This window comes from Triturus cristatus, chromosome 8 (genome assembly GCF_964204655.1).
Source record: "Triturus cristatus chromosome 8, aTriCri1.1, whole genome shotgun sequence".
Taxonomy (NCBI): Eukaryota; Metazoa; Chordata; class Amphibia; order Caudata; family Salamandridae; genus Triturus; species Triturus cristatus.
The window spans coordinates 969,231,863-969,257,843 of NC_140591.1; the positions used below are offsets into that span (position 1 = coordinate 969,231,863).

At 42.7% G+C, this 25,981-nt stretch overlaps 1 protein-coding gene across 2 annotated transcripts in view; it reads right to left on the bottom strand.

The window, feature by feature from the left end:
* OFD1 (OFD1 centriole and centriolar satellite protein) overlaps positions 1-25,981 on the bottom strand; it is a 449,276-nt gene that overhangs the window by 103,895 nt on the left and 319,400 nt on the right. Inside the window, exons 16-17 of one of the 2 annotated variants that reach the window (XM_085622492.1) lie at positions 18,027-18,494; positions 1,559-1,706 (exon numbers count right to left, since the gene is read on the bottom strand). In XM_085622492.1, coding sequence (XP_085478618.1) covers positions 1,559-1,706; positions 18,027-18,494 — 616 coding nt within the window. Of the gene's footprint in view, positions 1-1,558; positions 1,707-18,026; positions 18,648-25,981 lie in introns of both variants that reach the window. The other variant, XM_085622491.1, reaches the window with a different exon arrangement.

The window sequence follows — 25,981 nt, forward strand, 5'->3', positions numbered from 1 at the left end:
GGCAGGAATCAGCATGTAATGTGGGACCAGAGTGGAAGTCTGTACCAGAATTGATACAGTACCAGTAATGAGTAACAAGGGGGCAGATAGCACTGGGGAGGAACCAGACAGTGTTAACGTCATTGGATGCACTTGAGGTCCCATGGTACCCGATGGAACGCTACAAGTGGCACAAGGTGCACCAGAAATTTGAAGCATGCCTTCTTTGAAGGTCTTAATTTGCTGCAGCATTGACAGTGACCCAGGAAATACATTTGGGGTACATTGGGATAAACTGCGGCATCTGTTCCATAACTGGAGACGTAAAAAGGGTTTGGACTTGCATCTTGACATCCTTGCACCTTCTCATTGGATTCAAAATGGAGGGATGGAGAAGAGCTCCTTGTGCTTTACTGTGCTTGGACTTTGGATTACTGGAGCGCAAAGTTGAATGGTTGCGGGAGCAGCCTCGGGATCGAGTCTAGGGCCAGGACTGAGCGCGAGTAGGACCTATGCGAAGGCCGTGACTTTTTGGCAATACTCAATTTTGCCTTGCAGTTTTGGAACATCTTCAGTCGGTGAGGCCCACATGTAACATGACTTGGAGTTGTGTCCTGAACGCAGGCACCAAAGACAACTCATGTGGGTTCTTGATGACATCTGCTTCCTGCACTCGTCTTCTATGGAGACATTGTTCCCTATCACACTGAAAGATTGTTTAGGCATTGTAAAAAAAAAACAACAAAAACAGGAGTGGAGCTCCAGATCCACGTAAGAAACAGCAGAAAGAAAGAAACTGAAGTCTGAGCAGAAATGTTCCTGATATGCGGCTCTACTTTCACCACTACCGACAGTATGGAGCCAGCACGATGCCACCCAGCGGAGAGCAATAGTACTGCAGTGATAAGTTTCCAGATTCAGTCTGGCAACTGTCGGGTATTCAAAGGCGAGGAAGTATGCAACAGAAAAAGTTACTGTGGTGCTATTTTCTGCATATGTGAATTTAAACCAATGTGACATGATATGCACTACAAGGTTATGAAATCACTTTAAATGCAGTAGTGACATAAGGCATCCATTACCTAAGTATGTTGCGCCGGACAACAACCTAGCCTTATCCATAATTACCTCCATATCACTTTATCACCTCATAAGACTTTAATGTCAGCAGTGTTGGCTTTGTGTTAATTCAATCCTAAAGTTGTGAAATCAAGGAAGCTAAAAATTAGACAACTAAGAAGCATCTATGTTGGCTCTCATCATTCAAATGCTTATCTGCCACGTGTGCACAGTGATTTGATTTTACCCATCAATATTCCATTGGTAAAAAAGATACATGCCATTTTCAGGCACAAATTGTGAAGATGGTACAATGACAGAGTTCATACTAAATGGTGCAGCTACACCATAAAAAAACTTACATGGAAATGACATCGACAAGAACACTCAAACATGAGCTCAAGAGAAATTATAACATCTGCATGCTAAACAGGTGATTTTATATATAGCATAAATCTTTTAAAAACTTAGCGAAAAGTGTTTTGGATACCTTACCACATTGTGTAAAATTTCAAATTACCTTATCATAGATCCGTCTTCTGCTGGGAATGCAAGTTGATGGACAACGGAAGAGTTTCCAGCAGAAGAAATGAGCTCTTCCTTTAGTATTGGAGAAAGGCGATGGTCGGGGCTATAGTGGGAATTGCCAATGTAAGACCCATTGGTATCTGTAAAGGCAAAAGAAACAACAGTAATCCTATTAGCTGTGGAGAGGTGCATAATTGGGCTTCAAAAATGGACTATGCAGCTTTTGGTACAGAGGAGCAAGTTTGATCTATGCAGTACCACCTCTACACAAAGATGAGTGGGAGTGCGAAGAAATTCTCAGTGTGCATCTCAAAAACTGTAATGCAACCACGTATGGTAGGTAGTACATGTATGCACCAGGAGTGTCTGTCATACAATTCACAGAACGTGTCATGCATCCGTACATGAACTAACAAGGAGCATTTGAGAAATAAAGCTATACTGGTGTTCTGTGCCATATAAAGCACAAACTCATTGCTTCACTGCAATTTCCAAAAAGTAGGTAGACGCAGTTCCACAGATATAAATACATATATAGATAACAGATGGGTGAAGGTAAAGTATCACGGCCATTGCAAGCAGGTACTATGAATCTACTTTGAAAGAATGAAATGATTAACCAAAACTGGATTCGGCAAATTAAGAGTGGTGTCAGCCAGCAGACTATAACTGCAAGTATTGTGAGACTAGTGCAGCTATCGGTTTGAAACTATTTTCTGAAGCAAAGTTTCAGGACCTTGTCTCATTATAGTGAATGCATATCTAGTAAATAACACCCTTGCAATTATTTGCAGGGTGATATAACAGACATAAGCTAGAGGTTAAGCTTCAAAAGCATTATCATAAACCTGAGTTCACTCTATGTTGTCATCTATTTCCATTAGCGGCATCCAGGAGAACCAACAGTGGAACTAAAGCATCGGAGGGCAATATTTGGACAATTAATATAGACACCCTTGGGAAGCTATAATTTCAGAAGATGTAGGAAGAAAGCAATAGTTTGTAATAAGTTAGATGACAAAGTGTCTGTGCCCATTTTTGGGAAGCAGTACATGAGCATTGGGCGCTGTCTAGTGTCTGAGGAACCACTCAAAAGGCTTGAAATAAATCTTGAAGCTGAAGCTGTTATGGAGAGGTATTAATTGTACATTCACAACCAGCCACCAAAGAAACTGTAAAGAAATAAGTATTAATTTTTAAACACGTATGTACCTTGTCAATGGATTGTTCAAATATGAAATTGAAAGGAAGGCTTTGGTATATACCACAGGAGTAATTATTGACCTAAACATAAAGTTAGGAACAATCTATTGCATGTCTAAACATAACTGGAGATAAAAAACATAACATATCAGAAGTATTTGCTTCTGTAAGAAGAAAAAACAGTGACAAAAAGAGAGGCGAAGTTTGCAAACCAGGTGGAAAAGCACCCCTGCGAAGATCTTTTTTAGCCACCCCTCACATGGGTTCAAAAGTGATTTTCAATGCAAAACTTCAGCGATGGTCTTAATTAAAAAATTAAGTCTCAGCGTTCTAAAACATAAGTCCAAAAACGCAACACAATTTGAAGAAAATGTGTAAAGCTCAAAAGATTCAGTGTTGACTAATGCACATGCAGAAGAAATGCTGACAGCTGATGCCTCCGACGAGGGTTGGAACTCTGGATACCTCTATCTGATTGGCTGGATGAAGTGGATGGGCTTCATGTTGTCTATGGCTGTTTTAATTAGTTATAAATGTTGGTTGCTGTACTGGCTGGAACACTGACTTGTTAACATGGACTACAAAGGGTTCCCAGCCCGATGTCAGAGAATAAGTTAAATATATAAATCTATGAAAGAGCCAATGCTGGAAATCCATTCTGTTTTTTTTTTTTTTTTTTAACAATTTTTATTGCGTCAAGTGTCAAATTCAATGCAGAATCCTGTGTGGCCATCCATTCTTTTTTTTTTTTTTTTTGTCCTCATCTCACCATATAGCACCTGCAATAAAGAGCAGTAAGCCATCCTATGGACCTGAACTCCACCTGGCATCTGCATTTTGCATTAGCTATAGACCTACCCAGGCCAACTTCTTTTGAAGCTAGGTATAATCATAGGACCTGGGGGTACTAGATCAATCTCAAGTCTCTACCCCAAATTACAAGTGGTGACCAAATGCTAAATTCCATACCATCCAAATGTCCAAGATCTAGTCGGGCAGCACTGAATGAGGCCCTCAACCATTTTTCATACAGTGGGGGTGATGGATCTTTCCACAGCTTACATATCTCCCTTCTGGCAATAAGGATTAAATACATAATCAGACCTTTTTGTGTTGCAGTCATCCAGTTCATCAAATCATTATTAATGCCAAAAATTACTAACGGGAGGTTCAAGTTGATCTTGACTTTGAAAATGGCATGGAGTGCATATTCCACTTGCTGCCAGAAGGACCTTAATTTCCCACAATCGAAAAAAATGTGTAAATCATCAGCCGGGGAGAATTCACATCTTGGGCATTTTGCAGATACAAGGGGAGCAAACTTAGCTATTTTCTTGGGAGTGTAGTATAACCTGTTGATAACATAAAAATGGTTCTTTTTAGGTCTCGCCTTGCTATCGCGTAAGCGATCGCAAAGCGAGACTATAGAATACGGGTTTGAAAAGTGCTCCCAAAAAGCGGATTGCATGGCTAGCACGCGCACAATCACGCGCATCACGCCGCCATGCAATCCGCTTTTTGGGAGCACTTCAAAGGGTCCGCTCCCCCGCCCCCAAGCGCGCGCCACGCTCCGCCTGGCTGGTTTCCTCTGCTCCAGGGCTTCTAATTAGCAGGTAACCCAGACCAACGAATAGAAATCGTTAAGCCCCGCCCACCGCTCTTTTAAACGCCGGCGTCTCGCACCACTGTTCTTTTTTTAACTTTAAGCGCGAGGCGCGCGTGCGGCCAATGCTTGTTCCCTCCAGTTCCTGCGCTCTTTTTTCCCAAAAGCAATCCCCGTTCCATCTGTAGATCCCTAGTCTGTTTTTTTCCCCTTTCCTTTAGCGGTCCTCCCCTTTCTTCGTCGGTTGTTACTGCCTGTCTTAATCCTTTAGCAGATCCCGACACCCTCTTCTACCGAAAGCAGAGCAATTTATCTCCCACCCTCTTTCCCCGTTTTTGCGTACTATTTTACCCTAAACGCTTCTTGCGGTTAAGTATCGCTACACCGTATCGCTCGCCCGAGGTAGGCCCAATCCCCGTCCTCGCGTAGTGGGTCAGCACGGCTGAATAAGCAGCTCCCTCTTGAGGTTGGTAGTGGAATACCTCTCTCGTCCCCTCACCCCCTTCACTAACTCACCTGCAGGTGCTTCTTGAGGTTGCTGGTGGAGGTGCGAGCCGTGGAGAGGAGTTTGACCTTGGGTTGGCACAGTCCGCACTGCACCGTGATGTTTTTGCCTTTCTCCTCCCAGAAGGTGAAGGCGCCGCGGTACTTCCAGCGTTGGAAGGCGTAACCCGAACCGGGAGAGCTGGTGCTGGCGACTCCGGGAGAAGGAGCAGAAGAAGGGGGCCCGGAGGGCGCCTCTGTGGTAGGCGGCTGAGTTACAGGGCTAGTAGCCTGCGGGCTCGGGCTCCCCCCGGCCTCCATCATCGACGCCCCACTCGGTCCCACTCCGGCGATGTGTCTACTTACTCCGCCGTTCCTCACCGCTTTCAGTGCCGGGCCTTTCGCAGTCTTACTTCCGTTCTAGGCAGGGTGTAGATCTCTCTGGCTGTTTTCTACCCGATTCTCAGTCGTTCAGCCGCCACGCTCAGCAGGAAAAGCCGTGGTTTCTCATCTACCTTCTCTGAAAAGGGCCCGGACCCACCCCCAGCGCCGGTCTATTTTTTTGGGATCCCCAGCTCGTCTCCGTGCTTTTTCGGGCAGGACCCCGACTCCGCTGGCTCTCACTGGGCTTGTTTTATTGTGGCTTCGTGAACCTCTTAGCTGCAGTTCCAGTATCTCTTCTCTCATTTGTTAAATTTGACCTGCCTATTTTACCGTTTGACTCTTAACCCAAAGAAGAAATCTGAGGCAAATGCAGATGTATATTTAGATTTGAAATTCTTGAATCTAAAAAGACGTCTATTTCGTAATTGACGTGGACACGGGGATGGCTAGTGTAAAATGTCTTTTTTTGGTCACGTAGTACATGTCTATTTTGTCGTTCGACACACTGGAAGACGGCAGAGAGTGCTGTCTCCCCAGATGCTGGGGTCAGATTGTGCTAAAGTCACAAGTGTATCCACGCAGATGCTGTGGCGGATTGTGATTTAACTGAACTTCGGTAGGGGACGTAGAGAGAAAGGAAGAGACAGACCGAGGCAAAACAAAAACTTACTGAGACAGGTAGATTGCGAATGATGCGGAGGGAATAAAGATACATGGACATAGAAACTGGTTGTTCGTAGTTATATTTATTAAAACGTCGTTAGAAGGAAAGGTATATTCATTCAGTCCAGTGTGTGCCTATCTCTCAATTTCTTTCCCCTGTACCTGTCTTTGTGGCGTGTCTATCGCTCCTTCTCTCCCCTTTTCTTTCTCACTCTGTCCGTCTTTCTCTGTTTAGTCTTTGTTTCTCTCTATCGCGCTCTCTTCCTGGCTCTTAATCTGCCTCTCACTGTCTCTTTTTCCCATTTTCTCCCTGCCTGGCTCTCTTTATTAGTCTCTGTCTTTCTTTTGCTTTCTCTCTTTTTCTGTCTCCCTTTCTCTTTTTCTGCCCCCCTTTCTCTCCTCCGCTTTCTTTATCCATCTGTCACTCTCGCTCTTTGTCACTCTCTCGCTCTCTCCTTGTCTCTCCAGTTTTCTTTCTCTGTTACTTCCTGTCTGTCTTCTCTCTCCCTCTCTCTCTATCTCTGTGTATGCTTGTCTCTGACTTTCTTTTTTTTCTCCCCATTTTTAGGTCTTGTCTGAGCCAGCGCTTTAGCGCTGCTCTCGCGAGAGCTTTTGTAAAAGGGGGATGTGGAAGTGCAAACTAGTGCTTTTCAGGCCTCCAAATACAGTGTATGTGCGCCGGGCGCGCGCACCATTTGGCAGCCTGAAAAGCACTGCCTGATCACTTTCGCGGTCGCTCTGATGTCCTCAGCGAGCCGGACATCAAAGCGGCCCACGAAAGTGATCACCATTTGCCACCCCCTCCCTTATTTTATCTCCCTTAGTTTGGTAATTGGCCATTTAGGCGAAACTTCACTTCCGACACTGGCTGTGCAGCAGGGACTAAGCACAGATTAATTCAAATTTAATCTGTGCTCGTCCGCTGCTCCTGACTTAATTGAGGTGCTATCTAATGCACCCTCCCACTTCCTGTCCCTGCTGCACCGTCCATAGCATTTCCATGCGTTTTAGATCGCTTTCCCCACATTCCTTTTAACCAGTTCTATTGCATCTCCTCAACGTTATCATGAAACGGAGACAGAAAGTAAGCCAGCACTACATTTCGTGCAAAAAAAAAAAACACAAAGCCCCGATGAAAATTACATTATAATGAGACGTTTAAAAAGTAAACTCTTCCGCGTTGTTAACAGCATTTATGCACTGCAGGTGCGAGCTTTGCACTTTTCATAGATGTGCATTTTGTAATTGATCGTCCTTCGCTCACTGTGCGCGTGTCCAGTCTCCTTTACACCCCTCGAGGCTGCAACTGACATTTTCCTGTTGGCAATTCACACATGTGGGGTAAGAATTGTCTCAGGAACCGACGCAGAACAAACAAGGTAAAGAACGCACAAGAAAAACAACATTAACATTTTGTTTCCCTTGGAAGTCGCAATTCAAAAAAAGAATGTAACTGTTTCCGAAATTAAATACGCAAGAGAAATGCTGATTGGGATTGTTTGTATCTAGATTTACATCAATGCTTTTATTTGTGATTTTTAGCTGCATATGATGAGGATTTTTAACTTTTGTTGTCAGATCCAAAAGACTCATTTACCTACTTATTTGTTTCAACTCAGACGTTGAAGTAAGTAAACACATTGTAAAATGCACAGGGAGGTGTGGGAGCGAGCAATCCGCATCGCCTCGCATCTTTATTTTTTTCTAAATGGCAATGCTTTGACTTTAAACACGCCTGTCATTGTTTAAGAACGGAGTCGCTTTCACTATGTATTTGCATTTCTTTATTTCATACATGCAAACAAATTGATTCGCTTTTCCGAAGGTGATGGGCCAACAGCTGTTTGTACTCCCGTGCCCAGATCACCCCCTCCCGCTGTTCACTGTTAACCCAACTTGCTCTTCTGCCCCAGCATCTCATCTCCACACCCCTCCTCCACCCTGAGCTACTTCCCTTCCCGCTGTCTCCTGAGCGCCGATCGCTTGATTTACAGCCTCAATAGCTGTAACTCTAATTTACTAAAAAAAAAAACCTCCACTGCAAATAAAATAACATGCATAAAAACATTACCACTACTTTATTGATGTCTCTCTGCTCTCCTTGTCACACTGTCCCTCTTTTCACTTTGTCACACTGTCCCTCCTTTCACCAGTCTCTCGGCTTCTTAGTAGACTTCTCCTTTCACCTCAGCCCTGCAGCTTTGTTACTCTTAACCCTGCTGATATGTAGTTTTACTTCTATCTCTGATATAGGGGCATCTATAGAGAGTCGGCTGCTTTCAGTTAAAACAGGTAATTCTTTGAGTTGCAACCACTTTTGAATACTGTATGAGTTTGGTATAGACTCCTCTCTATATAAATCTGAAAACAGGGAAACAAGGCATCTCTGCATATCCTCCCATTTTCCTGAGCTCCCCCCACTCTCATCGATTATTAGTTCACTGATGTTATTTTTAGCACGGTCTGCCCTTGCTTTCCAGGCTAAAATAGCCCCCGCTTTTTCGCCATATTCAAAATGTTGCCTATTTTGGACAGACCACTGTGCCTTGATTTTTGTCTCTAATTTTCCTCTATAGACCAGCCGTAGATGATCAAGGTCTTTATGGACTTGTGTCATTTTTTCATTAGAGTACTGGGGATTATTTGTCCTTTCGTCCTCCAATTTGCTTATATTATTTTCCAAGTTTTTAAAGGTTAATATTTCTTCTCTATTTTTTGAGCAAATCAAACTATGGAGTTGACCTCGTAGGTTTGCTTTAAAAGCATCCCAGACAAAATCCAAGGAAGTGGAGCCCAGATTGAGACGGAAGTAATCTACTGTGGAGGCTTTGAGAGCATTAATAATATCAGTGTTAGAGAGCATTGCCCTTTTTAATGTCCATCTAGGACTGGGGGTACTCCTTCCCCCTGAATATGAAAAAGAAAAAAATATAGGAGCATGGTCCGAGAGGATGGTGGGCAGGATCGAAATATCAAGAACATTCTCCAGGACAGTCCTATCAGCTAGCAGATAATCAATTCTTGAGGAGTGACCATATTTCTTGCTGAAAAAAGTAAAACCTGTCTTATCTCCTTGCTTTACCCTCCACACATCGGCCAAACCGAGCTCATGCATCATATTAATCATCCCACGGCGAATATTAGGGTTTCCAACATAGTGACTATTATTGGATCTATCCCGAATAGGGTTAAGAAGAACATTAAAGTCACCTCCAATAATGATTGGGGAGGCGGTTTCTGTTAGCTTAGCCTGTAGTTTATAAATATACGCTGGATCATCGAGATTTGGTCCATAAAATGATGCTATGGATAACTCCCTCCCTTCAATTTCAATCTGTGCAGTAATCCATCTACCTGACTGGTCTGAGGAGACTGATTTAATACTCACTCCAGTACCCGTTCTAATTAAAATAACCACCCCTTTAGTATGGCCTACTTGCTCAGATGGATAGAACGACTCAACCCAACGGAATTTACTAAAAGAAGCCCTGCTTTCCAAAAGACTCAAATGTGACTCCTGAAGGAGGAAGACCTGAGCTGTAGTTTGTTCAAGATATTTCATTACCAATCCAAGCCTCCGTGGGCATCTGAGTCCATTAACATTCCATGAGATGAAATTAATACATCTATTCATTGTAACTGCCCCTTAACCGAGCTTTATTCAGATATTCCATACACTGCTTACTTATTACCAAATTTACCAGGTTTCTTTGAGAATGAGGATATTTTTTTGAATTTTTCCCCCTTGCAACCCCACCTGTGCTCCCCGTCCCTCCACTACTCCCCCCTTGCACCCGTGCCCCTGTCCTGCCCCAACGTCCCTACCTTACTACCCTGGGAAACCCTCCCATCTCTTCTGAGCATAAGCTCTTAGGGCAAGATCCCCCTGACACTATATGCACATAATAAAAAAAAAAATAATAATTTCCTGAACCCCTCTGTGAGAAACTCAGCAAGAAATAGGTGTGGGAATATCGATTGTTGGCAATTGTTACAAGGAAGCTTCTCCCTCTTTTTCGCTTATTTTCCCGATTAGATCATCTACTTCCTCAATCTGATGAATATTATACATGTGGTTATTCCACATTATTCGTAGGAGAGCCGGGAATCTTAATTGGACCTTAACACCTTTTACCTAGCTCCCATTGTCTCATGGCCGTAATATGGGAAATATCAGACCTAATGGTGTAGGAAAACGGGCTGGAGTATAAGCTGCACTTCACTGGACCTGTTTTCAACGCAAGAGATAACATTTTCTCTTTAGATGTATAAGTGAGAAAGTTCACCAGGATTTTCCTCGGTTTTGGACTTGTAGGATTCCTTCTATAAGGATCACGGTGAACTCGTTGTATATCAGAGGACAGGTCCAGATCTGGAACATCTTTAAGGATTGTTCCCTTTAAGAGTGCAATCACAAATTCTTTTATATCGCTACCTTCCAGATCTTCCGGGACATTCAGAATTTTCAGATTATTCTTCCTGGCATGGTTCCCGAGCCGTTCAATGTTGTCTTTTAATTCTCTATTTTGGAGGGCTAACTTATCCATTTCGGCAGTGGAGCTGTGTAAGGCTTCCTTCAACTTGGGGATTTCCCCTTCCAGAATATCAGTCCTCTTAGAGACCTCTTCAATCTTTTGCGCCAAGACCTCACATGAAGATTTAATGTCGGCTTGGTTAGTCTCGGAAGTTGAGAATCTCCTTCCAATGTCTTCCTTTAAGGCCAATAATATATCCGCTAATGCCCCAACTCCTTCATTCCTATTCCTAGGAGCTTCACACTCTGGTAGATGGGGCATTTCAGCAACAAACATCGGTGTTGTCACGACTGAATCGAATTCCGTCGCTGTTTTGACTGTTCCTGGGGAAATCTCCTGATTTTCACAACTATCAGGGCTTCCTAGAATTTCTAAGGCCGAATATCTGTTTGACACACTGACCGAGGGGTGTATGTCCCGGACACCTGTTAGGGGTACTACACTGTGTCCCTCAGCTAGTATCAACTGGGTGTCATTCTCTGAAGATAGAGGTAAGGGTGATTTCACGGATCGTGGAGTCCGTTTATTAGGGGAAGCCATAGTAATTTTATTGTTTACTTCCTTACCTCTGTCTAAGGGGTTGGATAACACCTTATAAAAAGACTTTACCACTCAAAAGGCTTGAAATAAATCTTGAAGCTGAAGCTGTTATGGAGAGGTATTAATTGTACATTCACAACCAGCCACCAAAGAAACTGTAAAGAAATAAGTATTCATTTTTAAACACGTATGTACCTTGTCAATGGATTGTTCAAATATGAAATTGAAAGGAAGGCTTTGGTATATACCACAGGAGTAATTATTGACCTAAACATGAAGTTAGGAACAATCTATTGCATGCCTAAACATAACTGGAGATAAAAAACATAACATATCAGAAGTATTTGCTTCTGTAAGAAGAAAAAACAGTGACAAAAAGAGAGGCGAAGTTTGCAAACCAGGTGGAAAAGCACCCCTGCGAAGATCTTTTTTAGCCACACCTCACATGGGTTCAAAAGTGATTTTCAATGCAAAACTTCAGCAATGGTCTTAATTAAAAAATTAAGTCTCAGCGTTCTAAAACATAAGTCCAAAAACGCAACACAATTTGAAGAAAATGTGTAAAGCTCAAAAGATTCAGTGTTGACTAATGCACATGCAGAAGAAATGCTGACAGCTGATGCCTCCGACGAGGGTTGGAACTCTGGATACCTCTATCTGATTGGCTGGATGAAGTGGATGGGCTTCATGTTGTCTATGGCTGTTTTAATTAGTTATAAATGTTGGTTGCTGTACTGGCTGGAACACTGACTTGTTAACATGGACTACAAAGGGTTCCCAGCCCGATGTCAGAGAATAAGTTAAATATATAAATCTATGAAAGAGCCAATGCTGGAAATCCATTCTTTTTTTTTTTAACAATTTTTATTGCGTCAAGTGTCAAATACAATGCAGAATCCTGTGTGGCAATCCATTCTTAACATTATTTTATTGATTTAATTTAATAGATGATTATTGATCCAAATGTAAAGCAATTCCATTCATTCTACTAATACCAATTCAAACGCAAATGAATTATTCACTGAATTTTTCAGGAGAAAGGGTATTTTAGTAGTGGTAATGATCAACATTGAAGATCATTGTGTGTTGAAGGCGCATGTGTACGTTATTAAGTGTTTAGGGTATTAAGCTTATTGGATTTTCCGCCTACAGCCCAAGAGAAAATAGTAAAGTAGCAAGAGCTAGAAAAAAAGTTGACAATTTATTATAAAAGCAAATTTTAATGATGATGGGACAAGACTGAAAGGGCAACTATGCTTGAAAAGATGTGGTCTTGTAAAATGACTGTTCTAATGGTATCAAAGAATGAAACCGATATGATGAATCTATGTTAGTCCCAAGATGAAACACAAATAAAAGTCAGCATGGAGGCAGTGAGAAAATATAGATGAAGAAAACAGTAAACTGTCAGTAAAGCAAAGCTCAACTTGAACATCATAAACACTCTTGATCTTAATACCCCCTTTCTCCACACTAATGGGATAGTTAGGCTGGCATGTAATGGCATGGACATGACTTATGAACAGCAAAAAATAGGTAATAAATAGGTAATAATAAGGCCCCAAGGAATGCCTGATTTGACTCTGCTAATTACTGTATCCATCAAATCCCAATCCCAGCCCCAAATATCTGCCAAAAGGATGCACAGGGACATTTTGAGGAATTTGGGATGACTGGTGGAAGATTCACTACAATGAATATGTGGGACTAACTGGTACATCCAGCCATACTTCCTTCATCTTCAAGGGAGGATTATGAGGCATCTACAACTTACAAGGAGATAGATTTAGAACCTCTTTGAACCTTAACACACCATCATGACAAAATACCAATTGGAGGGGCTGCGCTAAACAAGTAGCCAGTAGACTAGGAAAAGTTGGACTATGAAGAGAGTCCTACAAACTGTAGCTTAATGTCAAGACAGAGAGGAAAGGGAAGGCAGAGGATAGGGAGAACTTTAGTCATAAGATCCAATGATCTCTAAAGATTCTAGCCAAACAAGATTACAAGTAAGAGACTGGCTAGCTCAGAGGCGCAAAACAGAGTGGCTGATATGAACAGTACCAAAGAGAAGGGTACTGCTTCTGAGCAAATGTTACACCCAGCTCACCAATGAGTTCTCTGAAAATGCCCTAAAAGATCAGTCTCAAGTTTCTTCTTAGACTTCATGCTTTGAAATGAATATTCTTTCATTACTCTTTACTCTTACCAATTATATTATTTGAACATCTGACCTAATACCTTAGCAGTAACATTTGGAATAGTCTAGTAAGACATAAGACTAATAAATATGAGTGCATTTTGAACACACTGGAACCACGGTAGCAGATCACAGCCTTGGCTTGAAAGTACATCCCTTATAGGAACATGTTACAGAATGAACTCTGCATCAGACTGCAAACAAATCCGTAAAGCAACTACCTTAAACATTCTCTCATTTACCATGCCTGGGACGTCTTTTTCGAAATGCAAGGAAACAGCTAGGACACATTTTTAAGTAGCTGCAAATCCGATTAAAACAATATTTTCTCCTACTTCAACCTCTTAATCTACAGTGTCCTCATCCCTGTGCCACAGTCTAGACAATATAACTTAGGGACTGCATGCATCATCACCGGTCAAAAAGACTTGATCACCAAATGTTTCACTAAAATTGGAGTGAGAATTAGCTCTTTGTACGATAACAGGGGTCAGGGTGTTCTGCCTGTAGTTTCCAGCTCTGACCATGATATCATTTTAGAAAGTACAAAAACCAAGACAAGGCAGCAGACCGAGAGTTGCTCCACCTATCCCGTATCCCTAAGCGCTTATCAACACAAAAAATCGATCCTGTGTGTGCACACAATAACAGCACCTGCTACCAAGATGCAGCCCTAAGAACAGGACATTTACATCTGGATGGTGGTAATGCCTTAATCAATGGCCTCCAAGACTCCCCACTGGCACCGATAAGAGGCATCCTGCATGCTGCAGAACATCTCACCCAGGGCCTGAAGACATACGATAACCTCACCTGCATCCTAATGGACCTACATTGGCTCCCCATGCCATCCCACACAATCATCAAAACAAGCTCCATCATTTGCAAAAACGTCATGACCAGCACCCCCGTAAACCTCCCTTTCCCCATAAATATACCCCACCCCACTCCCACGCTTATCTTGTAGAGAAGCTTTCCATCTCTGGTGCTTCTCAGAACACACACAGCCAGAACACCATCAGCCTTCAGTCTAAGAATTGTAAAAACAGAAAGCACAAGAAAGCAGGCCTTTTCCATCTATACATCCAGGATCTCGAACAACATTCTGAAATCCACCAAGATCACCTCAACACTGCACAATTTTAGGAAAGAGTTGAAAACTCACAATGCATTAACCAGCCAGAACCCAGCTTCCTCTCCTATTACACATTCACTTTATGCTTGTCTTTTACCACGTACAGCACTCTACTGCCTTGAGGCAAGGTTCGTGCTATAGAAATGCCATATGAATACATATGGACTATAAGTTCTAGCAACAATTGTATAGATGAAATGTGCCACATCTGTCAATGTCTAAAAACATCCTAAGCACAATCACACTACATCAATCGATAAAGGTTAGCCTGCTCAATAACCAACAGGAAAATCACACTAAAGTACATCTTGGGAGTCAATGTAGAATAAATATGCATACTGTGTACAGGATGCATTTCCATTGTGGCCTTTTTGGAAGCCAATTATTAGTGTGTGATATTGCACATGATCTCAGAAAGAAAGAGGACATCACATCCTAGAAACGTACAATCAGGAAATATTCTAGGAAACCTAGACACTCTCTTGCTCTCTCCTCCTTCTCAGTAAATGTAGGCAAAGAAACTCAAAGGAAAAGTTACTTTCCCTCGGTAACACGTTATCTGGTAGAGACATGACTAGATCCGGAAGATTTTCTTGAGCAGTACATCTGTGTGCCGGTAGGTGGCGTCACTTAACTCAGCGTACATCTTTGGCGTCGTGATTGTCCTTATGGTGTCTGCGTCATCTTCATTGGCACCACCTCGGCGCGCTGACGTCAGTACTTTTCACAACTTTCCATGCCAGAAGCATGGAGCCATGAAGGTGACCGACAGTGGTTTAATTAGGCAACTAGGGCCCTGAAGGGGAACAACCCTGACATTAAAATCTGATCTGGAGTGCCCAAGCAATACCATCCCCAGAGGAGGGAATGCAGAAAGGTTTTAAACCAGAAAATCCAGTAGGACCAAACGGACAAAAGTCCCTCCCTATGGACCTGATTGGCAAGGCAATAATGCTAAGCAAATGTGTGTAGGGATGCCCACATAGTCGCCTGGCAGATGTCAAGAACCGGAACACCACGCTAAAGAGCCAAGGAGGCTGCCTTAGCTTTGGTGGAATGAGCTCTTTGGCCCCCATGAGGCTGTTTCTTTGCCAGAGCAATCTTAATGCAGAATATAACCCATCGGGAAATGGTCCTCTTCTGCACAACACACCCCTCCTTTGCTCCAACGTACCCCACAAAGAGTTGGTTGTCTACTTTGAATTCTTTAGTGCAATCAAGGTAGAACGACAACGCTCTTCATGGGTTCAGACGGTGGAGACGTTCCTCTTCCTCAAAAAGATGTGGAGAAGCATAGAAATGGGCAAGGTAACAGTTTTCCCTAGGTGGAAGGGTGTCAAAACTTTATGCAAAAAAGAAGCCCTACTGCGGTGCACTTCCTTGTCTGGAAAGACGGTCAATTAAGGAGGCTGAGAAGAGAGAGCCTGCAGCTCACTCACCCTCCTGGCAGAAGTTATTGCCACTAAAAAGGATGTCTTGATCGTGAGCAGCCGGAGGGGGCAATTATGCAGGGGCTTGAATGGGGCCCACAACAGATAAGTGAGAACCAAGTTAAGGTCCCATTGGGGCATGATGAAAGGAGAAAGGGGAAACAAATGCTTAAGCCCCTTCAGGAAGCTATGTACAATGGGTGATTTGAAGAGAGAGGGTTGATCTGGCAACTGTAGAAAAGCAGAAAGGGCAGAAAGGTAACCCTTAAGAGAGCCCAGAGCAGAGCCCTGCTGGGCAAGAGAGAGAATGAAAAGGAGGATGTCCGAAAGGGAAAAAGACAGGGGGTCGATAAGACTGTTCTGTACAATATTTTCAATATTTTTGCCATCAGCAGGCGTACACCGACTTAGTGGAGGGACACCTGGCTGGCAAAAAAACTTTGGGAGAAAGGATGAATGCTGTCAACTGCCGCCGCTCAATCTCCACGCAAGGAGGCAGATAGTGGACTGGTTCGGGTGGAGGACCCTCACATGCTGCTTGGACAGAAGATCCTCCCGAAGCGGCAGCCTGATCGGAAGATCGATACTCACTTGTAGAAGCTTGGGATACCAAACTCTCAGTGCCCAGTCTAGAGCCACAAGAATGACTTGTGCCCGGTCGCTCCTGATCTTCTTGAGCACTCTGGACAGGAGTGGTATGGGTGGAAAGGCAGAAAGGAGGCCTGAGCCCCACTCAAGACGATAAGTGTAGACGAGTGAGAGCCGCCATGGAAAGTCCAACGCACAAAACTGCTGACCGCGTGCGTTCTCGACGGGGGTGAACAGATCTAACCAAGGGTCTCCCCACTGCTGTAAGAGTCCTTGGAACACCTCCGGATGGAGATGCCACTCGTGATCCGCTAGGGACCAACGGCTGAGTTTGTCTGCTATGGCTTTCAAGAAACCCGCCAGGTGTTGAGCCACGAGGGATATGCCCTGTTGTCCCAGCAAAGTCCAGAGGCGCAGGACCTCCTGACAGTGTCCGCGACCCCATTCCGCCCTGTTTGTTGAAGTACCACATGGTGGTGGTGTTGTCCGTGAACACTTGAACCAGCCTTTCCTTGATAGAAGGTTAGAAGTCTTTCAGTGCCAGTCGAATCCCACAAAGCTCCAACAGGTTGAGGTGGAGTCCGGCTTCCGCTGGAGACCAGAGCCCTCTGATCTCCACCCCCCCAGATGGCCCCCACATCCCGGGAGGGATGCATCAGTCACTGCTGTGAGAAAAAATTCCTTTAATTGGGCAGGGGTCGCTCCCGGCCAAGGGAAGGGAACGCGGAGCCGACCCTGGCACTCGTTCCGCGGAATGAGTTCTCAATGCCGAGACCCCTCCCTCGCATCAGGTGATGGACAGGGTTAAGTCGAGGCATGCTTCGACTTCTTGTGCTTCCTATGGTTCTTCTTACCTGGCCCCTTGGAGTGGGAAGACAAGGACCTGAAGCGGTGCTCAGACCTTCCTCTCAACCGAGACCGAGAATGGGAGCGAGACCTCCAAGCTGCTTGATGTTGGGCAACAAGCAGCTTTAGGGACTGCTCCCTCAAAGTTTTCAGCACCATGGCCCGGGAGTCGGAGCACGACTTCTGGTCGGCGGTTGCGCTCCAGGCACCAATGACACGCGAGGTGGGGATCTGTGACCGACATGGCGCGGTGACAGTTGCCGCACGGTTTAAATCCTCAGGTCCTCTTAGACATAAGGTAAACCTACACACCATGGAAAAGTGTGACAAAAAGTCAAAAAAAGTCTGTCAAAAAATGACGGGGGTAGCTCTCTTTGACGGATCTGCGCTGGCTGGCACGGAGGGAAAAGATCTGACATCCGTGCACTGAGGTGGCACCTATTTAGAGGACGCGGATGTTATAATAACGATCAAGACGCTAATGACATCACACTGAGTCAACCAACGCCAACTACCAGCAAGCAGGGGTACTGCATGAGAAGCTCTTCCGGATTCAGTCGGACTCCTGGAAAGTTAACAGGTAAGGAATCTGTGTCACTCTCAAATACAGCTAAATTATCAGTATGTTTCATCTCAAAAAGTGTATGGTGTCAGAATGTAGTAAAATTAAAAGAAAGGAAAAACTTAGAGGAGTCCAGATGCTGCGGAAACAAGATGGACACATGGTCATCAAATCATTATTGTAGTAAATAATAACAATGTTCACACTAAATTGCAGATTTAATTCACAAATATGAAAGAACATATTTCCCATGCCGAAACAGATATACACTTAGGTTACATTGCTTACCTTCTGTAAAACTCTTGTCACTGAAGCTCGCCTTTACTTTAGGAATGGGAGTTGAAGAGTGGCGCTTAGAAGAAGGTGCCTTCTTTTGTAGAGGAGTGCTGTCAGCTAGCCAGTCATCATGAGAAGAAAACATTCCATCATGTCTCTGTTCAGTCAACCTGGTCAAAGGTGGTTGTTGGGAGGCAAATGCACTCTCTGCAAAGGTAACTTTGTGAGGAAAGATAGAGGGAGTTTTATTGAGAGCACTTCTGAGGAATGGTGGGGAGGAGGGCTTTGTCTGGGGGCTACTTTTCCCTGCAGCCCTAATTACTCTGTTCTGGTAATTGCGATACGCCTCTTCCAAGTAGTCGGCCTCTTTTTCAAGTTCTTTGATCCGGGCCTTGGTAGTTACCACAAATTCAATGTCCGAGTCTGGGGAGCTGCTTCGCCACACTGGGGGCTGCTGATACCTTGAGCTAAGGACTCCACCTGCTTCAACAAAAGGATCAGAGAAAATCTGGCTCTTCAAGAGTGTCCCATCTATATAAATATCATGAGGAACAATCCTGTCTGTACTGAGGTCAAGGACAGAGCGATCAACCAGAGAGGGCTTGGGATTGCGATACACTTCATTTTCAAGAGCTGTACAAGCAAGCAAGACACACAAAGAGGATGATCATTTTGATGCAAAATAAGAAAACGTGAATCTAATACAGGCTGGCCAAATGAGATCATTTTATAAAACATTTAGATTGTCACCAGCCATTTAAACTCATTTTTAAAAGACGCATATATGGATAATTGTGATTTATAATACGATGCATGCAAATAAACAGAAAACAATTGTTGATACTCAGACACACTGATTATTTAGATGTTTGAAATCAAGCTCATGCTATGACGGGCTGGAAAGCACACTCAGAAACCAAAGTCGTTCCCAGGAAGCAAGATTCAGCCAACAAGTAGTGAGTAACAGTGCACATGGCAAACATTCAATTTAAAAAATGCAATCACAAAACAAAAAAAAAACGAATCACAAGATCTGTAGAGAAGGAAACGTTTATGTCTTGTAATCCTAGTTCTTGACTTTAGGTGTTCGATTTGAATTATAAAAGACAGAATATCTGTGTGCACATACAGGTTGTCAGAACTAATGTTAAATAAATTCGTTTCAAATTAAACAAAATATCTAGAAAACAAGCCCAATTAGGCAACATTTATTTCTTGCAACTAATTAGCCAGACTGCAATAATAACGGGGCATATTGAGCACTACTGCTACTTAGCATTTGGAGTAAAGATAAAACCACTGAAACAGTGCAAACTAATTGCGGCCATTTAAGAACGGTATAAGAATGCACTACCCATCGTGCCCAACATGGAGTCAGTCACGCAGTTAGATTTGAAACATGAAAAATGAGAAAAACTATCGGAAGGTGTTCGAAAGGGCAGCCTTGAAACATGTAGAGACAGGTGGGGCTTTTATGAATTCGGAGAGAATGCCAACAGCGAAGATGTAAGATTGCAAGACACGTTTTCTTTTTAAGCCAAGTGATTGTCTCTGAAATCCCTTAAAGACAAGATACAATTACAAGCTGAGCCGACCTTAAAAGTGTAACAGAGGCCCTAATTGCGATCAGATGCCCTGTTTCGAGATGGTCTGGCAACCAATTGAAACTTAGGTGAGAAGCTAATTGGGAAGGATGAGAATGGCACGTCAAACTCATACCTTGAAAAGATGGAATTGTCAGGCTTCTCACTTGAAAGCGAGGAAGTGGTAAATGGAGCAGGAGAACAATTGAATGAAACACACCTCACATTGCCCACCTTAGGCCCAGAGGTACGTGCCTTGAACATCGGCAAAAGCACCGATCTGAAAGCTCAAAGTGTCCACACTCTTTAACACATGGTTGGATAATGCAATATTGTCTTGCCAATATCCCAATACAACTAGTAAGAATAAAGATGAATACTGGTTTTCAGACATGCACATTGTGTTGTGTTATAGTTTATGATGAACATTTAATAAATAAAGTTATCTTAAAAAGTGTAACAGAGCCACAGAATCAAATGTAATGTCAGTAATTTACAAAGATAAAGCAGACAGAAAAATGCAACTGCCTTGGAGTCCGAATTCAAACATATTGCTTAGCTAAAGTATGGACCATTTCCCATGGAGCAGCCTTATACAAATGCTTGGAATTGAAGCACTTCTCAACAGAGCACCAGCTGCTGGTTTCTCTTTTGTAGAGAGAACCTTCAACTTGAATGGTAAAGACCTATGAGCTTTATTCTAATGAGGCACAATACAGAAGATCAACCATATGCTCTACAGCATGCTTAGAAGAGGACAGGCCTCTGTGAGCAGCTTCATAGTTCATAAAAAGTTGTCTGTCTTTATAAATAGATTTGATCTTGCTTAAGTAGTCTTTTTTAACGTCCAGGGTATATAGAGACCTTTCCATCAGAGAAGTCAAATTCAGAAAAAAGGCTGATAAAGAAATGGTCTACGAAATGTGGAAATCCTAAACAACTTTGTGTAGGAAGGATGGATGAGTACTAATTGGCACTTTAATTTGATGAAAAAGGATGTACGGTTCCTCTGTGCATGAAGAGAGAAGCTCACTCCTCCTTCTGACTTATGTGATAGGCAACAAAAAATCTAATTTCAACGAGAGATGTTGCAAATCAGCCACATGCACAGGCTCAACAGGGTCCTGATCAGTTTAGAAAGTACTTTGTAATTTAAGCCCGATTCAAGTATGCATTCTGCTACATTCATAGAATTCAAAGAAGAGGACCATGGAAAGAGGAGCCTCCCACCCACACAATGTTTGGGGAGATGCCCGTTTCCTCCTGCTGCTCCCAGCGCCACCCATACATTGCTGGCTCCCACCTAGTCTCACTAAATGGACCACTTCTCGTACACTTCACCTGCAACGAGATCTCCACTTCCACATGACTGTGCTTCTGCTTCTAGGCAGCTAGCATAGAGATGAAAGACGCGACTCCTCTACATCCTCTACTTGGACCGCTCCGTACCCAATGCAATGGGGCCACTGGGTTGAGGTTTGGTGAGTCAGGGAAGTCCACAGAGGGAAAAGTGGTTTGTAAGGGATACAGTTTCTTGTTTGTTTTTTTACTCCAATTATTATTTAGCAGTTGTGTTTTTGGCTAATTGTACTGCTGAGTTTACTATCTGGCTGATTCGTTGAAAAATACTGTAAATGTTGCCTTTTTGGGCGTGGTTTCTAGTTAATTTATTTTGAAAAATGGACTTTCATAAAATATATATTCCTGTATCTCACACAAGCATTGAGATTTTCTAACTTTTCTGAATACCAGAGAGAATTCCATGATAAAAAACTACACTTTCCTGCATGCTGCTGGAAATTGCATGCTTAAGATAACTGACCCACTATATTTTCTGATCAGTTGAAGGGTAAGTCCACAGCAAACTCATGCACGTACAATATGTGAACTACAATAATGTGAGGTAACACACAGCCACCATGCGCAAGAAAATTAAATCACAGTCTCTGGCTGATTAGAAATGTGTGAGGAGCTTGGGAAGAATGATACATTAACATTGTGGCATCCATACTTTGATATTATTTTAAACATGGCTATTTCCTCAATATGCTCCAATAAAACCATGGAAAGAGTGAACACTTTTTAAAATAATGCTGAAGAATTCATAGTCAGGTGCCCTCTCACATTTCTCTGCAATTCCACCTGCCCCCTAGCACCAAAATTAAACATTATTTTTAGCAGGTACAGAAGTAAAAAAGGTCATGGACAGATTTTGATTGAAACGCACATTGAGTTGTTCTCCCATAAACTTTGTTTTCAGAGTACTTGCAGACAAAAAAAGGAAAAGTTACTTATCAATAATAATTGATGCCCATAATGTGCATCTTCTACATAATTTGAAGAGCGGTGCTGGTCAACCACAAGTGTGTTCCTTCCAGTAGTGCTTTCAGCACAATGTTGTAGCTGTTTTATGACGACAAGAATTGACTTTGTGGACGATCAGCAGAATAAGGCAATTTATACACTCTTGACAGAAATACAGTTACTTAAAAAATCTCCAACTTGTGATTCTTTTAAAGTCACATACTTTTGTATATTCCAAGATGCGAGGATGGGAATCCGGTAGTACAGTGGTCACCAACGTGTAGCTTGTGAGCAACGTGGCACCATGAAGTGTTGCTCACCAGATGATCCTTACAACTATGTTTTTCGTCAGTGCTACATTGGGCAAGTATTTTGTTTTAAAATAGGAGGATGAAGACGCTGTACTGAGAGGATTTCCTATTTCCATTTACTCCCGACACTTGTTTTCTGAGAAATTGTCTAGAAGAATCCAAGGTTTCAGAATACTCAGGTCTTTGGCATTAAGGCCAGGTAATCTTAAATGCAAGATTGCTATTTTAAAACGGAGCTGTACGTTTTCTGCTAAAGTCCCCACTTGAGTTATGAGCAGGGGTCACCAGGTGGTTGCTTCTGAGCAGAGCATCATGGCAGAGAAAGATAGAAATAGTTCAAAACCTTCTGTTTAAATATTAATATGTCACCTCTAAGTAGGCCTTATTGCTCATAAGGCATGGTGCCTAGTATTTAAAAGTAGGCCATGTAAAAATTGAATGTTAAACATGTCCTTACAGTGAAAAAGGCCCACAAGCTATTTTCATTGTAGCAAGACTGGCTGTACCGTAGGAAAATGGGTTAAATTATTGCATTTAAAAATGCTAATTCCGTCTCGGAATCATCTATAAATATGATTCCAAGACGCATTAAAAACCAATTTAATGGTAAACCAGAATTTAAAATAATTATCAAGGAAGAGCTACCTTTAGAAAAATTACATTTTCACTGCCTAAAGACTTTGGAGACCTCTTTGCATGAGCTTCAACTGTTGTCTGGCAGTTAAATATCCCACAAAAGGGCTCAAAACTGCTCCCATAGCAGGACAAAGGTGTTGGCTGTGGAAGGTGCCATTGTTCCCTTGAAAAGATGGCCAGTAGACTATGCCCAGAAATTTGATTAAATTCAAAGAGGCCTACCTTGTCACCGGCAAAAGTTAGCTGATACACCGAGCATGCCCTTCCTTTGTTCCCCCTAGTCACACAGGCATCAATTCCAATGGGAGAGGAGCTGCCCCAGGGCTGGTTTATTGTGACCACATAGAAGGGTTGCTTTTTTCTCCTGCCACAAATCTAGGATGAGCACACATGATCTGCACAGAGGAAGAAAGGTTTTGCCAACTTGGATTAAGGTAGAGAGGTTTGTTTATTGTAGGGCACACAGTAAGTGCTACAAAAGTAGGTAGGGTTACCCCTCGGAACTTTCAACCTATTGGTTAGGGAGGGGCCTGGAGTCACGCCCAACCCACATGCTAGTGCTAGGCATAAATGTAGAACTCATAGTGCCCTCCTAAGACTACTACTGGGCATTTGGAAGATCAGAATAGGACTGAACTTGCTGTATGAGAACAGAGAAGAGCCTACAAGAATGGATCTGCTCTTTCTGTCTTTGACTCAGTACAAAGAAGTGGACTCCAAGATCATAAGACTGACCTCGTGTTCAAAGAACAGGGACACAGCATGCTACAAGAGGCCTTTCCTGCAACTTTCCAGATGGCCAGTTCCACTGGACCAGCCCTGGACCCTGCTGGTAGCTTCTGCTGGACTGAGTCTTGACAACCAAGCGCTGTTCTTGAGGTCCTGGTACCCTTGTCTGTGGCAAAGTGTACTTCCCTCCTAACATCTCCTGCCACTTGTGACTTTGAAACCTTTTAGCTACTAAGACCTCAGGAGGACCTGAACAAACCTATCAAGCGGATCAGTGTATTGCCACTGTGCTGGAGATTCAGGTCGCTCCTGCTCAGAGCTTTTCGACAGTAGTAAATTAGATTCAACAGGGCCTCACAGTATCTGGCCTCATGGAGCTACAGCCTGCAACCTTGCCCCACTGGAAGAATCAGAGCTCGAAAAAAGTGACTACGTCTAGACATGGAAATGTTCACAGGGTAAAGGTGCCAAAAGCATACGGCTTGTGATGGATCAATTTGGGCACGAAATTAAAATTTCTAATGCTACGAGCCTTCCTGCCATTAATCAACTGCTTCATCGATACCTTGTCCGATGGCTATCCTAACCTCATGGAGACCTTCTTGGCCAAAGTCTGCTGCCTTGCCCCACTGAGACTTTTGACTTCATTTCAGATACAAAATCCGAAGGTAAAACTTTTGACTGTATCATACCTGCGCACCATTGTGGGTGGCATTAACTCAAGCCTATGTACCCGTCAAGTGCAATCAGATGAATACAGTTGGCGCTTAAGCTTAATGTTTTTTGTGCTATTTTGAACTATACACTTTGAAAATTCATATCTATGGTTCCCCTTATTGGATATTGTCATTTTAGTGTCATTTTATTTATAAAAGTATACTTTTCCAAATTGGTTTGGGATTGTTCTCGTGCTGTGTTCTGATTTTATTATTGTCTTGATACTGCATAAATATCTTTACACATTGCTGCTAAGGTCTAAGTTAATCCTGTCTTCTCTATGCCATAGTTACTCGGGGGGTTAGTGGCATTAATGATTTACACCAACAGTGATAGTGGTTATTGCTAATACCCCAAGTTCTTACACTCACCATTTGGACAGACACAAATGTTTCTTACTGTTCACAGAAGGCTGGGAACCCCTGCCATGCACCTCGCTCTATCAACCATCATAGGCTGAGAACAACCAACATTTAAAAGAGGTAAGGTGTAGTTGGTTTCAAATCTATAAAAAAGCAGTCCTAGAGAAATATTTCTACAAGTAGTGACGTTATTTTCTCCTGCACTCTTATCTTTTATAGATTCCATTTTTAATCACTAGATGAACAAGCAGTAAGCATCTGCTTTTTGCACACATTTTTCAGAACTGTTTATCCTGGTATCACAGAACAAGAAGCAAGGGCAGCAGATAATTTTTAGCAGTCTAGATGTTGTTGCTCTGCAGATTTTCAATGAGTGGTGCACTTGCTAGGTGTGCCGCTATGGGGTTTTGCAACAGTGCCTGGCAATCCCCTGTCAGCTTTTGTGTAGACAAATTTGATGCGATCAACAAGCAATATGGCTATTCCAGTTTTTGTCAATGGATTTTGCTTTATTTTTAAATAACCTTTCCTTATCTTTGATAATGTACAACATAAGCAACAGCACAGTTGATTAGAAATTCCCTGTTCAGCAAAACCAAGGACAGTGAATGAATGTATATTAACTAACCTCTACTAACCTTCAAACAATAAAGATATAGTGAGGACCTCGACTGACAACACTAATTAATAATCACAATAAAAAGTTTGGAAATAAAACCTCCTAAAGCAGAGGTCATCAGGCAAGATCTATCACCTACATAGGTTTTAAGTAGATTATAATTTCCCTTCAAATTCTCTTCGAGTGATACCACCACTTCAGACCCTCCACATTGACTAGCTTTCTCTTTCCTTTGAATGAGCAATCACTTGCTTACCTTTTCTGGGCAAGCTATAAGCTGAGCAAAGGTGTGTAGATCCTCAGAAGTCATACACTCTTTCAACATAGTAACTTACAACTGTTTGGACATCTACCCTGAAGGCCCTCTCAAATTAACTGGACAGATTGTTGGGAAAAAAGTGTGGAATAATCCTGAGGGTTATTTACTTTGTCAATAGAAAACTTGATAATGTTGATTATTTGCAGGTAATGCCTGAACCTAGCTACCATTCTACGCTGAGGTAATGGGTACCCTAAAATATATTTTCCAAAAGAAAGCCTTGGCTTCAAAGGAGATGTCATTAGGTTTGAAAGTACCACATTTAATTCCAATGCCAAAGCACAGGGCCCAATATAGGTAGATTTTAAAAGCACGTATCCCAAGAGGTATGGCTTAATAGAACAGTGTTTCATGGCCTTCTTTCTTTCTGCAAATCCACACTGCTGT